At 42.4% G+C, this 18,424-nt stretch overlaps 1 protein-coding gene across 2 annotated transcripts in view; it reads right to left on the bottom strand.

The window, feature by feature from the left end:
• Positions 1-18,424, bottom strand: part of LOC134342771 (tyrosine-protein kinase HCK-like) — a 148,795-nt gene that overhangs the window by 47,359 nt on the left and 83,012 nt on the right. For both annotated transcript variants that reach the window (XM_063041329.1, XM_063041328.1), the window contains exon 9: positions 11,095-11,277. In XM_063041329.1, the coding sequence (XP_062897399.1) occupies positions 11,095-11,277 (183 nt within the window). The remainder of the gene's footprint in view (positions 1-11,094; positions 11,278-18,424) is intronic.

Here is an 18,424-nt window from a genome sequence, read left to right on the forward strand (position 1 = left end):
ATATCTCAGTGCATGCAGGAATGGGCTGCTTCATTTGCTGAAGAGCTGTAGGTGGAATTGAATGTTGTGCAGTCATCAGCGGATATTTCCATTTCTAACCTTATTTTGAAAGGAAGGTCATTGATGAAATTGGAACTGGAGGAGCAACTTTTTAATTACACAGATGGTGATATGTATATGGTATGAGAACACCAAGTACTGCGGCTCTATCTCATTAGCAAGTTGCAGGATAGTGATGGAGCTTTATAGCATAGGCTTGTCGAGTACCATTTCGTCGCCTGCGACAGCCACCCAGGAAAGGCACTGGAGGCAGTGCATGGTCCAACAAGTGGTGCAAATGATTGTCCTGGTTGTTTTTCCTGTGACGGCAAAACCCTGTGTTGGATACTAGTAATGGAGAAGTCTGGTTTATTGGTTCACTGGCATGACTGATGATGGGGGAATTGCGTGACTGTGGTTATTGCATGGACTAGGCCCTCACGCCGTGGCACTTCACCTGTTGCAGCCACCCAGGGGAGAAGGCAGTGAGCATGGCAGCAGAGGTATGGTGGGTGCGCTGGAGTCCTTGCTGAGTTGGGGCTAGCCTCTCCCGTTGGTGCTTCTCTCTCACGTCTGTTCAGTGGGAGACAAATGGATTGCATTCACTTGCAGCTGCACTAATGCAAAATGAGGAACTGCTGTGTGCTTGCCCTTGCAGAAACATGGCTTCAGGACAACATCCCATATACCATCAATCTCCAGGCTATGCCACTCAGGGACTTGGGCTAATATTATTTTTTCACTGCATGTGCTATGTGCTGTATGCAGTGCGTGACTGTATGTACTGTGATTTGCACTTGGCCCTGGATGAACACTGTTTAGTACTAGCTGTACACATGTATGGCTGAATGACAGTTAAACTTGAACTTTAACTTTAACAAAGAAATGGGGCTAAACACAGGCAAAAAGGGAATAGCTACAACGGACAGCTTGATTGGTATGGGCCAGTTGAGCCGATGAGCTTGTTCACAAGCTGTATGTCTCTATGTCTCTTTCCTAGATCTAGTAAGGTCTGAATGACCCTTATCTTGCTGTAACCTTCCTGTTATTTCAAGTCGGGTGAGACACTAAAAATAAACAGTGGAAAGAAACTCATTGGGTCAAGCAGCATTTTTTGGAGGCAAAAGGGTATTTTTGGTTGAAGACGCTGTTTCAGCACTGGGAGTGAGGGTGGGGTAAAGGAAGGGGGATAGTCTGTCTATAGACACCTGGGCAGGAGCAGTTGGGTGATATAGCTTGTGGAATCCAGGTGAGGCTGTGAGTGATGGGCAGATGGAGACTGGTGTGGGACAGGCACGGAATAGAAAAGGTGAACAATGGAAGGAGGAGGAGGACTGATGGGGTTGGGAAGGGTGCACAGTGAAATTATGTTACCTGAAAATAGAAAATTCAATGCTCATATGTACAATTGGACTATAGATGAGCAGGGATTAGCAAACTAAGGGGTTGTGGGGGAGGGGTGAAGATGTTATCACTGATGGGCTCTCATTGCGGCTAGCGGAAGTGGCAAAGGACGATGCGCTGGATGCGATGGTTAGTGGGATAAAATTTGAGGACTCTGGGAACCTCCTCATTGTTCTCTCTGGGCGTGAAGTGAATAAAAGTGTTTACGCCTGAAGTGGAGGAAAAGCATGCGAGGTTTCCAACAATTGCAGCAAAGGGGGAGCTATGTTTCCGCAAAAAAAGAGGGTATTTTATAAACTCTGGAATGGAAAGCATTATCCTGAGAATACATGCCATGGAGATGGAGAAACTGAAAGGGATGGTATCATTACTAGAGATGGGGGTGGTTGGGAGAGGAAGTGGAATTGAAATAACAGTGGAAGTCTGAGGATTCACAGTAATAGATGGATAATCAGTAAGATCCAGAAGAGGGAGAAAACTGTCAGAAATAGACGAGGTGAATTTGAAGGCAAGGTAAATGTAAGTAGCAAAGGTTTTAAATTTGGCTCCTGTGCTTTGCTGGCAACAACCAAATGGGGAGATGGAACAAAAAAGAAGAAAATACTTGTTACAGTTAAAATCATTAGTTATATAAGCTCTGCATATACAACAATAATATTCTGTTCCAAACCCCTTGACACATCCATAATTAGCACTAAATTCTCACAGCATACTACCTAAGTAGACTACCATAACCTCAGTGTTCTCTTCGACCTATAATTAGGCTTTTAATTGGATGGCTTTTCCATTATATAAAAAAATGTCAGCTTCTCAACCGTGTCTTAGACCTGCTGTCATAGAAACACACATCTATAAGTCTGATACCACTGGTGGAAGTTTCCAATGATGCCCCCCCCACCCCCAGTAAGCCACCCTTCACTGTACTAATCTAAGAGATTTGATGAGAGATAGTTGTCTAGAAATGTTGCCTGGAACAGTGATTATCATAGTGCATGGTAGGTAAATGTGAAGCTTGCCTGTGCAAAATTATATTGGACTTGAGGGCTACAAAGACGAGGTCAATCCTTAACCAGATGAAGGAGGAATATGATGAAATGAGGAATTTTTTTGTGCGAGGGAGAGAAGGTTGTCTTGGGATGTGTAGTTGTGGAGATAAAATCTAAAATAAAAACAAAAAATACTGTTTCTCAAAGCAGTATATGTGGAGTGAGAAACATTTGAGGGTGATGATTTTTCAAAACCAGATATCACTGGCAATCATTAACTGTAGCATTCTCATACCACATGAACTAAACACTTCCCTTTTCATATCGTATTTCCAACATTCACAGTATTTGGCATTAAAAAAATTAAGAACCAAATAAACAGGTAAAGGAATGTTAGAATTAAAGTGTTGACAGGAATGGTAGTTCATGGACGCCTTCCTGCAATAGGTTGGCTTGAGATAGACATCACATATCACAGTGAATGTCTACATGCCTCAGCATACGATAAGCAAAAATATTTTAACCTAGATTCTCGTTCTGTTCAATGAGGAAAGTCCTAAACAAAGCAGTATGGAATCAGTGCTAAGTAATTCAGGGACATTGGCAGAAGATAATTCCTTAGAGAAAATCAGGAACATCCTTCCGAACTCAAAAATGCTGATAAGGCGAAAATGTAACGGATTTGGGAGATTTTTGTACAGAGCTGAAGTGGGTAGACAGAGACACAGATTGTCCATAATCTAAATGAACAAAGGTTCTGTAATTTAGTGATTTATTTCTTTGCCTATGTACTTTCTATGGTGGCTAAACCTTCAGATAGTTGGTTCAAATCTTTATTTATTGCACCGATCCCCTTCATTAAAAATTTATCAATTGGACTAATACTCTTTCCTAATATTGCCTTTCGTACTGTTATCTATTGTGTTCAGAAATAATTTTTGTGAACTGCCTATGATTTGTTATTGACTATATGGTAGACAGGATCGGCATACAGGTAAACTTTCATTACGTAGAGTTAAGCCTGATTTATACTTCCGCGTCGCCGCAAAACCTACGCAAAGTCGACACAGATCCCTACACCAGAGCCTGCGTTGCTGCGACGCGCACCTCTCCCAAAATGTAACCGCGCGTCACAGCAACGCAGACCGTAAGAACTGTGATTGGTCCGCTTGGTAACAGTGCATTTCATCCTACACTGCAATAGCTTCCGACTGGGCGACTGAAGGTCAGGGAAGGAACTCTGGCTGCAATGCGTTCCATAAAGCTTTACAAACCTCTGAAATTATGAAGGACACAATTCGCTTTTACGAAAAAAGACGCTCGCTTCTTGTTTACCCAGAGAAGGACTACCATGACCACGAAGCCTTGCACGGGCAGGTGTGTGCGCATGCGTGATGTGCACAAATTGCAGAGCGACACAGACACACCGACCCACAAGTATAAATGCTCACAACGCATGTAAGTCACTTGCGTAGGTTATGGCGTCGAAGTATAAATCAGGCTTAAGACTTTGTAGCCATGAGGTGGCTGTAGTGTGTGGGGGAGGGGGGTTGAGGAAGAGTGAGCAGTTTAACTGTGAGCCTGTCCCCTGAGAGAAACGCATTGTTTCACTTTATTTCCTACTCTTTTGCAACAGTTATGAGGCTGTGGCAATTTTAGCTGTCAGGCCAGATTAACTCGCTGTTTCTTCATTGACTGACTTATTTCGTTAAGGAGGAAATGAGGTGAATATGCTTTGAAACATGTGGAAATTACAGTTTTGTTGCTGGGTCAAAATCCTTGAATCTAACTAAAGGGTGGAAGTAAATTCACACGAGAAAAATTCAAGATAGCAGCTAACCATCACTTTCTCAGAGGCAATTAAGGATTAACATTAAATGTTGGCATTGCCACGCACGCATGCATTCTGTGAATAAATTAAAATAATGAGCTTTTCAAGGACAAATTGAACATCTGCTCTGCTTGACTTTGCAAAGGAAAGCAAAAATCAATCAGGCAGTAGTATTAAAATGCCCACGACTCAAATCACAGCACATCTGGGAGAATACTTGTGTCAGTTTCATTTGTTAGAAATGCCCATGATCCTGTGGTGGCTCTAACTGACTTCTAGTACAATCCTCATGGGAGCTGGGACCTGGTGCAGATGGAGTGTCCCTGAGTAGAGCCTGGTGTGCGGACAGAGCATTGGGGGGACTGCATGCTTTGATGTCAATAGGTAGGAAAATACCTAGGCAAGTGTGTCCAGATTGGGTGCATGTAAGGGATGAAATGTTCCCTTTCGGAGTGTGGGAAGAATCAAAGAGATCAAGAGATGGAAAGTCCAAGTGAAAAGGTTTAAGGACAGGAATGGGAAACAGTGGGCAAAAGCACCAGTACTTGTGATTGAGGACGAGGGAGAGAAAGGGCAAAACAGCATGCTAAATGGTGAGAAAGAGAGTGCTTACTTGTGAGACAGCATAATGTATACCCAGGAGAAACAGTAAGTCATACATTAATTTAGTAAAGAGCATGGCTTTAACATTAAATTTTATCTTTACTTAAATGGCCCATGTGCAGCATCTGACAGTTCATTGCAAGGCAAACATAAGGCACAAAACTTAAATGAAAACTTTGGATAGTTTATCATCAGACTTTTTTTGTAACAAGGCACATACAAGCAGAAGATACAGCTTCTATCTTTAATATTGAGAACAGAAATGAGACCATTGGATGACTCTACAGTAAATAGGGCAATACCATATTGGGACATTCTGCTATTGTATCATTTGACACAGATCTATGCTGTGACATAGATTTTATTTTAGTCTATTGATAAATGAATAAACTGTGAAGTTTAAAAAAAATTAACTTGGGTACTGCTACACATCTTAAAAATAGAATTCTGAAGTGTCCTGAAGAAAGTGGTGACACAATGAATCCACATTTTTGAGACTGGATTTAATATGATTAGGATATCCCTTTATGTCAAGAGATGAAACAAGCTCACATAAATATTTAAGACATACATTGTTTCTGAGTATTTTATCTTTTAACTTTGTATGCAAAGATAGTGCAAATGTCTTCTGTTCTTCTGATAAAACCTTGTTACACACAAAAAAAACAAAGTCCCTACTAAGGCTAAGATCAGAAGATATTCACTGTTATTGTGGGTGGAGATTCTTGTGAACCATAAGAGAAGCTGTAGCACTCAGAAGACTAAATGATTTCTAACTATTCCTGCGAATAGTTGACTGGAAAGGGACACTGGCAGGAAAGACGGCAGAGCAGCAGTGGCTGGAGTTTATGCGAGAAGTGAGGAAGGTGTAAGACAGGTATATTCCAGAAAAGAAGAAATTTTCAAATGGAAAAAGGATGCAACTGTGGTTGACAAGAGAAGTCAAAGCCAAAGTTAAAGCAAAGGAGAGGGCATACAAGGAAGCAAAAATTAGTGGGAAGACAGAGGATTGGGAAGTTTTTAAAACCTTACAAAAGGAAACTAAGAAGGTCATTAAGAAAGAAAAGATTAACTATGAAAGGAAGCTAGCAAATAATATCAAAGAGGATACTAAAAGCTTTTTCAAGTATATAAAGAGTAAAGGACAGGTGAAAGTAGATAGAGGACCAATAGAAAATGATGCTGGAAAATTGTAATGGGAGATAAGGAGATGGCAGAGGAACTGAACGAGTATTTTGCATCAGTCTTCACTGAGGAAGACATCAGCAGTATACCGGACACTCAAGGGTGACAGAGAAGAGAAGTGTGCGCAGTCACAATTACGACAGAGAAAGTATTCAGGAAGCTGAATAGTCTAAAGGTAGATAAATCTCCTGGACCAGATGGAATGCACTCGCGTGTTCTGAAGGAAGTAGCTGTGGAGATTGCGGAGGCATTAGCGATGATCTTTCAAAAGTCGATAGATTCTGGCATGGTTCCGGAGGACTGGAAGATTGCAAATGTCACTCCGCTATTTAAGAAGGGGGCAAAGAAGCAAAAAGGAAATTATAGACCTGTTAGCTTGACATCGGTGGTTGGGAAGTTGTTGGAGTCGATGGTCAAGGATGAGGTTACAGAGTACCTGGAGGCATATGACAAGATAGGCAGAACTCAGCATGGATTCCTTAAAGGAAAATCCTGCCTGACAAACCTATTACAATTTTTTGAGGAAATTACCAGTAAGCTAGACAAGGGAGATGCAATGGATGTTGTATATTTGGATTTTCAGAAGGCCTTTGACAAGGTGCCACACATGAGGCTACTTAACAAGATAAGAGCCCATGGAATTACAGGAAAGTTACATACGTGGATAGAGCATTGGCTGATTGGCAGGAAACAGAGAGTGGGAATAAAGGGATCCTATTGTGGTTGGCAGCCGGTTACCGATGGTGTTCCACAGGGGTCCGTGTTGGGGCCGCTTCTTTTTACATTGTACATCAACGATTTGGATTATGGAATAGATGGCTTTGTGGCTAAGTTTGCTGACGATACAAAGATAGGTGGAGGGTCCGGTAGTGCTGAGGAAACGGAGAGTCTACAGAGAGACTTGGATAGATTGGAAGAATGGGCAAAGAAGTGGCAAGCGAAGTACAATGTTGGAAAGTGTATGGTTATGCACTTTGGCAGAAGTAATAAACGGGCAGACTATTATTTAAATGGGGAAAGAATTCAAAGTTCTGAGATGCAATGGGACTTGGGAGTCCTCGTACAGGATACCCTTAAGGTTAACCTCCAGGTTGAGTTGGTAGTGAAGAAGGCGAATGCAATGTTGGCATTCATTTCTAGAGGGATAGCGTATAGCAGCAGGGATGTGATATTGAGGCTCTACAAGGCGCTGTTGAGACCTCACTTGGAGTACTGTGGGCAGTTTTGGTCTCCTTATTTAAGAAAGGATGTGCTGATGTTGGAGAGGGTACAGAGAAAATTCACTAGAATGATTCCGGGAATGAGAGGGTTAACATATGAGGAATGTTTGTCCGCTCTTGGACTGTATTCCTTGGAGTTTTGAAGAATGAGGGGAGACCTTATAGAAACATTTCGAATGTTGAAAGGCATGAACAGAGTGGATGTGGCAAAGTTGTTTCCTATGATGGGGGAGTCTACTATGAGAGGGCATGACTTAGGGATTGAAGGGCGCCCATTCAGAACAGAAATGTGAAGAAATTTTTTTAGCCAGAGGGTGGTGAATCTATGGAATTTGTTGCCATGGGCAGCAGTGGAGGCCAAATCATTGGGTGTATTTAAGGTAGAGATTGATAGGTATCTGAGTAGCCAGGGCATCAAAGGTTATGGTGTAAAGGCGGGGAAGTGGGACTAAATGGGTGAATGGATCAGCTCATGATAAAATGGCGGAGCAGACTCGATGGGCCGAATGGCCGACTTCTGCTCCTTTGTCTTATGGTCTTATGGAATGAGAAATAACCAATTTTGGGGGAGAAATGGAGATACATTTCACTAAAAGTAGGCATGAGATAGAGTTTTGGAGCCACTCTAAGCTATTTAGAAGCACTTGTCACCTTCCATAGATGCTTCTGGAAAGTGGCATGAGCAGGAAGCACCATGCCCCCCTCCCCGACTCCATTTTTATTTTTTTCCCTCAGCTGTAGCAGAGGTGGCCCGTAGCATTTCTATAGAAAGGAGAACAAATGGCGTTTGAGACAAGAGAAAGTAGCGGTCCTCATTTTTTCTGAGGTTATGAAAGCATTATGATTCAAGATATCAAAACTATTGAATGAAATTTTAAAAGAAGCCTGCGGATACTGAAAATAAACAGAAGCACGTAGTGAGTGAGGTAATATCTGTGGAAAGAGAAAAGGCTAATGCTTCAGTTCTTCAACTTGAAACATTAACCCTTTTTCTTTCCATAGGGGCTGTGTGACCTGCTCAGTGTTTCCAACATTTTTCATTTTTATACCAATGGAAAAAAGGTCACAATTTCTGATGCTGTTTTGGATCATAGGACATAGGAGTAGAATTAGGCTATTTGGTCCATCGAGTCTGCTCTGCCACTTAATCATGGCTGATCTTTCTCCCCCCTCCTCAGGCCCAGTCCCTGGCCTTCTCCCTGTAGCCTTTGATGTCGTGTCCAATTAAGAACCTATCAAGCTCTGCCTTAAATACACACAACAACCTGGCCTCCACAGCTACCTGTGGTAATAAATTCTACAAATTCACCATCCTCTGACTAAAGAAATTTCTCCGCAACTCTGTTTTAAATGGACACCCCTCTACCCTGAGTCTGAACCCCCACCAATGCCAGCAAATCTTTTCTTAGATGAGGCGCCCAGAACTGTTCACAATACTCAAGGTGAGGCCTCTCCAGTGCCTTATAAAGCCTCAGCTCTTCTCTTGTAGTCTAGACTTTGAAATGAATACTAAAATTGCATTTGCCTTCCTCAATACTGATTATACCTGCAAGTTAACCTTTAGTGTGTTCTGCACAAGGACTTGCAAGCCCCTTTGTACCTCAGGTTTTTGGATTTTCTCCCTATTTAGAAAATAGACTGCACATTTATTTCTTCTACCAAAGTGAATGACCAAGCATTTTCTAACATTGTATTTCAATTGTCATTTTCTTGCCCATTCTCCTAATCTATCTAAGCCCTTCTGCAGCCTACCTGCCGCTCCACCAATCTTTGTATCATCTGCAAAGCCATCTATTTCATCATCTAAATCATTGCTATTCAGTATAAAATGCCAAACAGAAAAGAATCCTTTTATTCCCACTTGCTGCCTCCTACCAATCAGCCAATGCTCTAATCATGCCAGAAACCTTCCTGTGATATCATGGGCTCTTAACATGGTAAGCAGCCTCACGTGTGGCACCTTTTCAAAGGCCTTCTGAAAGTCCAAATATATAACATCTACTGCATCACCTTTATCTATCCTGCATGTAATCTGCTCAACGAATTCCAACAGGTTAGTCAGGCAAGATTTTCCTTTAAGGAAACCACGCTGACTTTATCCTATCTTGCCCTGTATCACCAAGTACTCCACAACCTTCATCCTTAGCAATTGACTCCAACATCTTCCCGCCTTCTGAGCTCAGACTAACTGCAATTTCCTTTCTTTTGCCTTCCTCCTTTCTTCAAGAGTGAAATGACATTTGTCATTGTCTAGTCATCTGGCAGCATGCCAGAGTCCAATGATTTTTGAAAGATCATTCGTAATGCTTTTACAATCACTACTACTATCTCTTTCAGAACCCAAGGGTGCAGTTCATCTGGTCCATGTGACCTCTGTACCCTTAGGTTTTCAGCTTTTTGAGCACTTTTTCCCTCGTAATAGTAACTGTATTCACTCCTCTTCCCTTGCACCTTTCAACATCTGGCACACTGCTAGTGTTTTCCACAGTGAAGACCAATACAAAATACTCATTTAGTTCATCTGCCATCTCCTTGTCCCCCAGTGTTATTTCCCTGGGCTCATTTTCTTGTGGTCCTATATCCACTCTCATCTCTCTTTTATTTTATTTTTTTTTACATACTTGCAAAAGCTTTTACTATTTACATTGAAATTGTTTGCTAGCTTGCTTTCATTTTTCATCTTTCCCCTCCTGATGATTCTTTTAGTTGCTCTCTGTAGGGTTTTAGAAGCTTCTTATTCCTCTGTCTTCCCACTAATTTTTGTTATGTTGTATGCCCTCTCTTTTGCTTTTACGTTAGCTTTGACTTCCCTTCTCAGCCACGGTTGTACTATTTTCCCAATTGGGTATTTCTTCATTTTTGGTATACACCTATCCTGCATCTTCCTCACTTTCCCCAGAAACGCACACCATCACTGTTCTGCTGTCATCCCTGCCAGCAGCAAATTCCGGTTTACTTTGGCCAACTCCTCTCTCACACCAATGTAATGTCCTTCACTCCACTGAAATACTGCTATGTCAGACTTTACTTTCTGCCTATTAAACTTCAAGTTGAACTCAATCATATTGTGATCACTTCCTCCTAAGGGTTCTTTTACCTTAAGCTCCCCAATCACCTCTGGTTCATTAAGTAACACCCAATCCAGTATAGTTGATCCCCTAGTAGATTCAACGACAAATTGCTCTAAAAAGCTACCTCATAGGCATTCAACAAACTCATTCTCTTGAGATCCATTACCAACCTGATTTTCCCAATTGACCTGAATGTTGAAATCTCTGATGACTATCATAACATTGCCCTTTTGATACACCTTTTCTGTTTCCCTATGTAATTTGTGGTCTACATCCCAGCCACTGTTGCGAGGCCTGTTGCCGTTTTGAAACAAATCATTATGATAGGAAACCATCTATCCATTGTTAACACTGAACAGCGTTTAAGAAGACTAAATATCCTCTACGAGGTAGCTTGCACACCTATATAAACACTCTGTAAAATGGTTAACTTCATGCTGTCTGATGCGTCAAACAAAAAATAGCTACTCTGTAGCTTCAAAGCATAATCAAGTGAGTACACCAAGAAAAAGAGGGTGAAAGGTGTGCTTTGAATTGCATTTTCAGAGTGAACACCAAGTAGAAAGCTTAAGTAATGAGTGGCATTTCCAGAGCAGAGATAGAGAATAACTTGAAGTGGTTAGAGCAAATATATTTGGAAGCAGACCTTACACCTGCCTTATTAATGCAAACAAGTGGCAAACCGACTGAATCATCAAAATCACCCACAGCAAGAAAAGGAAAAAAAAGAATGTACATATCTGTACACATCCTACCTTTGGCCATATACTCCGTGATGATGTATATGGGCTCCTCTTTCGTAACCACAGCATTGAGCCGCACCAACTTGTCGTGCTGAAGAGCCTTCATGAGGTTAGCTTCCATGAGGAAGGCTTCCACTGACATAGTACCTGGCTTCATGGTTTTCACTGCCACTTTAGTGTGATTTTTGAATGTAGCTGAAATAAAGATGGGCATGTGCTATATTTAGTTACTTAAACTTTATCATTTTTGAAAATATTATGACTAATCAATGATTAATTGGTGAATAAAAACACTACAGTGATGAGTTTAGCATTTCCAATTGAAGTTATAATTTGTTTTTACTAATTGATGACGGGCAGGTGGGGCTCATCAGCCTTGGATGGCAGCCCTCCTGGAAGGAAAACTCTGATTTTTGACCTCCGCTGCCTTGTGGCTATACCCACCCGTGGGAAAGGCTTCTGGAGTAAACCCTGAGGAAGAAGTCCGGAGCCAGGGTCCCTAAGGCAGTTTGATGTTGTTTGCAACTTCACTCTGGTGACCCCTGCGACAACACTTGTGCCAAGCTGTATCGGTGCTTGCCCTTCCCTTGGACTACATCTGTAACGTGGAGAGGAAAAACCTGCTGCATGGGTAACAAATCTTCAAATCTTCTCCCCTAGACTTGCACCCTGGAGAGGATAAAGTCCACCAAAGGCAAAAACCCATGATCCCCTGGGATTGACGGCTGCCTAGTGCTACTGATTGATGACATAAGCCTTGTTTCTGGCAACACTCTCATTCTTCAATCCCTGTTTACAAGAAATTAGGAGGGGTAGGAGGCCACTCCTCACCTTAGGCCTGTTCCACCATTCAACATGTTCACAGCAGACTAATGCTGACCTCAACTTCTCTGACATTTAAAGATGTATACAGATCTCAGTTTTAAATGAATACCTCCTTATTTTCTATCTCCCCAGGTACTTGACTTTCCCAATAGTGAAAATATTTGAACATTAACCCTGTGAAACCCCTTAAGATCTTTTATGTTTTAATACCCAATTTGTCTCATCTTCAAGAAATACAAACCCAAACTGCCTAATCTCTCTTGATAGGATGGCCCTTTTATCACAGGATTTTGCCAGGCAAATGCCCTTTGAACTACCTCCAATGATATTTTGTCCTATTTTAACTAAGTGAACCCAAACTAAACACAGTTTTCCACGTGTGGCATCACCAAAACACTATAATAAAATCTCCCCATTCTTAAACTCCACCTTCTCAGCCATAAAGCCAACATGTTATATGCTTTCTTAACTATTTGCTGGACCTGCCTTGTATCATTTTGTGATTCAAGCACTAGAACACAGAACTTCGCTCATCTGCAGTCGCTTTTTACTTACCTTAGTTGCTCCATCAAGACTACTGACATAATTTTTGGTTTTTGGCGACTTACCAAGCAATCCATCAAAACAGCCAAGTTAGTACTTGCATCATTTCAGTTTTGCAGGACAATCCTTGCACTGCTTCCCTCTACTTAACTTAAAAAGTTTATAGAATGTGTCCTGACTGAGCATGCTGAATGTTGAACTCAATATACTTATTAGTACCAGCACTTTATTTGCTAAACTTGAAATATTTTCAATTTTGTTGTGAAAAGCAATAAAAAATGCTCAATCCCAATCCCAGCTACTAAGAACTATTAACCATTTTTGTTTTAAGAAACCTATAAATTGTGAATTTCTGAAATGGTCTGTTGTTATTATGACAGGTTAAGAAATGGCAGCTGGCTATGAAATTTACACAAGAGCTTCACCACACCCTTCAAAGGAGTGACACGGTAACATAGTGACACACATCAAAGTTGCTGGTGAATGCAGCAGGCCAGGCAGCATCTCTAGGAAGAGGTACAGTCGACGTTTCAAGCCGAGACCCTTCGAAGGGTCTCGACGAACCCTCGATGAACTTGATCTTGATGAAGGGTGTTGGCCTGAAACGTCGACTGTACCTCTTCCTAGAGATGCTGCCGGCCTGCTGCATTCACCAGCAACTTTGATATGTGTTGCTTGAATTTCCAGCATCTGCAGAATTCCTGTTGGTAGTATAGTGGTTAGCTTAATGCTTTACAAACCCAGTAATCAAGGTTCAATTCCCGCTGCTGGCTGTCAGGAGTCTTTATGTTCTCCTGTGACTGTGTGGGTTTCCTCTATGTGCTCCAGTTCTCTCCCACATTCCACCAGAGTTATTAAGTTGTGGGCATGCCATGTTGGCACCAGAAGCACGGTGACAAATCATTGCAAGTAATAGTCTAGGACTTCCCTTTGGACTTGGAGGCAGTTCGATGTGGCAGAATCGAGGTGAGGTTTTGAGAGCATGGAAGAGCTTGAAAGGTTGGGCAGTGGCTGAATCGAAGCCACGGGGTTTAGGCCCCAGAGTGTATCGACGTGATGGAGATTTACAGGCCGAGTTGAGGTGGCGAACTCTGACAATTCCATGTGGCAGAACCCATTGTTCGGAAGTACCGGGCCAGACTGAAAAAGTCAGAGTGCTGAGGCCCGAGTTGAGGCGTGGTCTGGTTCAGCTCGTTGCTCGAAGTGGCAAAACGTGTTGTTTGGATGGTTCAGCACTGAGCCAGACTGAAAAGTTCAGGCCGTTAGTTCTGGAGGTGAGGTACAGGATGCTGCTCCAAGATGTTTACGCGGCTTTGTGCAGAACTATGGGACTCTCTTTGCAGACCAGTTCAGAAATGCTATTCGCTTGCAGTTACTGTTTGCACAATTTTTTTCCCCCATTGCACATTGGGTGTTCGATGATCTTGTTCTTTATGGGTTATTTTATTTTATATTTTAATGGGCTGCTCAATGTGGTTTTATTCTCTGCACATTGGGTGTTAGACAAGTCTTTTTTATACACATGTATAGAGTTTATTTTTGGTTCCTTTGTTTCATGGCTGCCTGTCAGGAAATGAATCTCAAAGTTGTATAATGAATACATACTTTGACAATAAATGTACTTTGAACTTGACACTTGTGGGCACACCAGAGCATTACTTTGGACTGTTGGTCATTGATCCAAATGACCCATTTCACTGTGTAATTTGATGCATATGACAGATAAAGCTAATCTAATCTAAGGAAGGAAATCAACAACAAATATTGGCATATCCAGCAACGTTCCCATCCCATAAACAAATAATTTAGCCTTTCTTTGGAGAAATGAAGACAGCGTAGCTACAAAATACCATTTGAAGCTACGAGTGGTGTTCTTGTTTGTGCGGTAGATTATTTTTGCATCTCTACTTCTTCATGTATCTAAGCATAGACAGCTTTTTAATTAGAGCTCTCACCCCTTCAGTGTAAATAACACCCCACTGGTCGATCAGTTCACAACAAACTGCAGCACTTTGCCTGATCATAACCACATTGTGATAAGCAATGACTTGGCCACCAGCTGCAGTTTTGGTCATACTTCATTTTCAGACTTAGAATGATAAGCATCAGTATTTTCCTACTGTAACAGGACTATCTACATCAGGGGTGACCAACTTTTTACATTCCATGCATCAATTTTTTCACTCACGAGTTCAGATGTGCCAAACAACTCTTGTAACCCCATTCAATTCTTGTAAAAATGTTAATATAGAACACGCCTGTGAAAAAATTGCATCCGAACTCGTGCCTGAAAAAATTGACACATGGAATGTAAAAGGTTGGCTACCCTTGATCTACATACTGTATTTGTGAAATAGTGACAGGAAAAGAGAACCATTTTCACGTTGTTGTAATTCAGTTGGTGCAACCCTGCTTTCACAGCATGTATTCAATATGTAATATGTCCTGATTGCACAGAGGAAGTGAGCAATGTAAATGTTTGCCTCACTGTGCTGACACAGTTCAGTGAGAAGGATAAATACAGATAACATTTAGTTAGAAAAATAATTCCCAGGAGACAGGAGATTGTGATTGCAAGAACAAGAAATTGAGGACGTAGAGTTGATCTTTCTGGAATGTAATTAATTCTAAACTAGTGATAGTAATTCTATCACTACACTCTGAAGAGTACTGCATTCACTAAACAGGTTAACCCTTTTGATGTGACTATTGTATGAAATACTTTAGATTTAAGTAAGGTTATTTATATTTAGGAACTACTGTGCTCAGGATGCTGCCTTTCACCTTTTTTTAAAAACAGTGATAATCTGTTAAACTAGAGTATCAACTTAACTCACTATATTCAAAAAGCAAATGCAAATATTTGAAAATCGGCGGGGAGGTATGAGGCTGCATCTGGAGTACTACATGCAGTTCTGATCTCCTTACTCAAGGAAGGATATACTGGTTTTGGAGACAGTGCAGAGGAGGTTTACCAGAGATGAGGGGGTTACACTATGAGGAGAGATTGAGTCGCCTGGGACTGTACTCGCTGGAATTCAGAAGGATAAAAGGACATCTTATAGAAACATAAAAAATTATGAAAGTGATTGATAAGATAGAGGCAGGAAAGTTGTTTCCACTGGTAGGTGAGACTAGAACTAGGGGACATAGCCTCAAGATTCGAGGGAGTAAACTTAGGGTAGAGATGAGGAGGAACTGGTTTTCCCAAAGAGTGGTGAATCTGCGGAATGCTCTGTCCAATGAAGCAGTGGAAACTACCTCAGTAAATATATTTAAGACAAGGTTGGATAGATTTTTGCATAGTAGGAAAATTAAGGGTTATGGGGAAAAGGCAGGTAGGTGGAGATGAGTCCATGGCCAAATGAGCCCATGGTCAGATGAGCCATATAGTGGAGCAGGCTTGACGGGCCAGATAGCCTACTCCTAATCCTACTTCTTATGTAATCAGAGTTTGCAGAATGGTGATCACAAACCAGGAATGATGCTTTGGAAGTTAGATGGGGCTTGTTAGTTCCCAGTAAGATCAGAACAGAGAGCAAGCAGAGTGATCTGCAGAATAATAAAACTTGGTTGTTCCAGAAATGACCACGACCTGTCCATTAATGATCAGTTTTAGAAACTGTCTCAATTTCTGAAGGAAAATTTGTACTCAAAATCTTGGCAAAGTATGTTCATTAAACATAACTAGAAGCACCCAGTTAAACTTTCAGTTTAGTGTTAAATGTGGCAAAGAAGCTTCTCAGCTATAACTTAGTGAATTGCTGAACTGTATTGGATCTTGTGCTGAAACACTATGTGTAAGGCCTTTGCTCTTTAAAAGTCTTTTGGAGCAATTGAGTTAAGAATGGTATTCGGAGTACTAGGAATGCGGCTATCCATTCCTTTATATGCCAGTTGAGTCTTAGAACATGGTTTGAAATTACAAGAGAAAAACCCATCAAGTGTAGTAAAAATGTCTCAAGACACTTTGCAGCAACTTAAGCAAATAAACATTTTGAACAAGCCACATAATGAGAACTTGGCTTCATCACAATGCTGAGATACATCCTAGGATGTGCTGGGACACATCAGCATTGATGTAACCTGGGGTCATCGGGTGTTTCAGGTCTTTCAACATCAGACACTCTTGCCCAGGCACCCCCGTTAGGGTTGATCAGGCTCTGGTTTGTGTCCCAGCAGCACTAGTCCACGGATCACACCTCTTGATCCATAGCCATCTTGAGGCTTGCTTAGCAGCCTCTGTGATGGTCCTGACGGTGCTCTTCTTTGCAGCCCCTGTAATGCCAAGGAGAGACTAGGTTCTGTACAATGAACAGCCAGCAAAACCTCTATACTCCACCTCCAGAGGCTGGCATCGTTCCCTCCGCCCCTGTCCCTGGCACTGCTCTACCAGCTCCTGATATCTGGCTTCCTTACAGTCAAACAGCTCCTCAATCCAGTCTTCCCAAGGAACTGCCCCTTCTACCATGACCACCTGTTTCAAGGTTTTTGACAGGATGACCATGTCAGGCCCCAGGAGTGATGATGCAATGAAGTCAGGGAAATTTAATTGCTTTCCCAGATCGACTTTCAGTTGCCAGTCAGATGCCATGGTGAGCAAGCCTGCTGGTGATCTAGGCTGAGGCTGGTCTCCAGCTTTGACAAAGGTGATGGGCTTTCTGGGATGGTGGAGGTGCCTAATGATGTTGATGGTTGAGGAGATACTTTCTGTCACTGCGTTCAGCACCTGGTCACAATGCCAGTGGTAGTGGCCTTCTCTTAGGGCTTTTGGGCAGCTCCTGAGGATATGACCCAGGGTCCCTCTGCCAGGGCAGAAAGGACATCATGGTGCCTCACTTTTTCCCTAGGCAAAAGGGTTTGCTGGACTCGGTAAGGCATCGCACAGAGCCTGGATCATGAACTTGATGTGCCGGGGTTCTGCCTGCCAGATGTTTGACCAGGAGATCTTCCGCTTCAGCGCATCCTCCCACTTTGTCCAAGCTCCTTGCTGCTCCATTTCTACCGTAATCTGGTGGTACATACGTCTTCGATAGCTGTTCCTACCTCTTCCTGGACAAGCTTGCATTTGTCCCTGCTCTGTGCCCTATTGTTGAAGGGAAGCTGCCCAGCCCCGTCTGAACAGATGCCAGCATCCTTACAAGAGCTCTGCGCCTCAGACGTGACTCAGCCATCTCCACTGCAACCTTGGCCATCCATTTTCTGTCTGTCTGGATCACAATACCTCTGTTGAGACCTTGGGGGTGCTAGAAACTCTGTACTGCAGCAACTCTCTTGTATGGAACTCCTCATTCAGGCTGCTGAAGGGAAGCTGTGGTTTATTCCTCTTCTCCAAGATAGCAATGCTGCTCAGGCTACATGGGAGGCCCAGCCATCTTCGAAAATAGCAATTGATCCTTCTTTGAAGAACCTCAACTGTTGACATGGGTACCTCATATACCAGCATGGGCTAAACAATTCTGGGGAGGGTGCCATGCTGGTGGACCCAGGCTTTGAACTTGCCAGGTAGGTCTGCCTTGTCCACACTGGTGAGCCAGACTTCTAACTTGTTGGTGGTTTCTTGGATGGCAGCCACATCTCTTAGGCTGCAATCAAAGCCCTTGCCCAGGCTCCTGACCGGTTTCTCAGAGATCAATACCATCCCAGGAGAAATATCATCACAGAAGAAATGAAACTTGGCTGTGAGTCTGCCTTTCCTTAACACCAGATAGGTGGATTTCTCAGGCTTAAAGTTCATCCTTGCTCATGCAAATGAGCCTCTCTTGCCCCTGGAGGATCCAACTATACCCCAAGGCTAATGTAGCTGTCACCGTGAGGCCATCCTTGAAGGCTCTGATTGGGGACTGCTGCATGCCTGTCTTAAATCAGAGGTCCTCTACTCTCCACTTCAGTTGCCTTAATCAGTTAGGGAGAAGAGGATCACCAAGATTGTACATTTGGTTATAATACCCTTCTCAAGCTAATGCCAGCCTGA

The sequence above is a fragment of the Mobula hypostoma genome, chromosome 2 (genome assembly GCF_963921235.1).
Source record: "Mobula hypostoma chromosome 2, sMobHyp1.1, whole genome shotgun sequence".
Lineage (NCBI taxonomy): Eukaryota > Metazoa > Chordata > Chondrichthyes > Myliobatiformes > Myliobatidae > Mobula > Mobula hypostoma.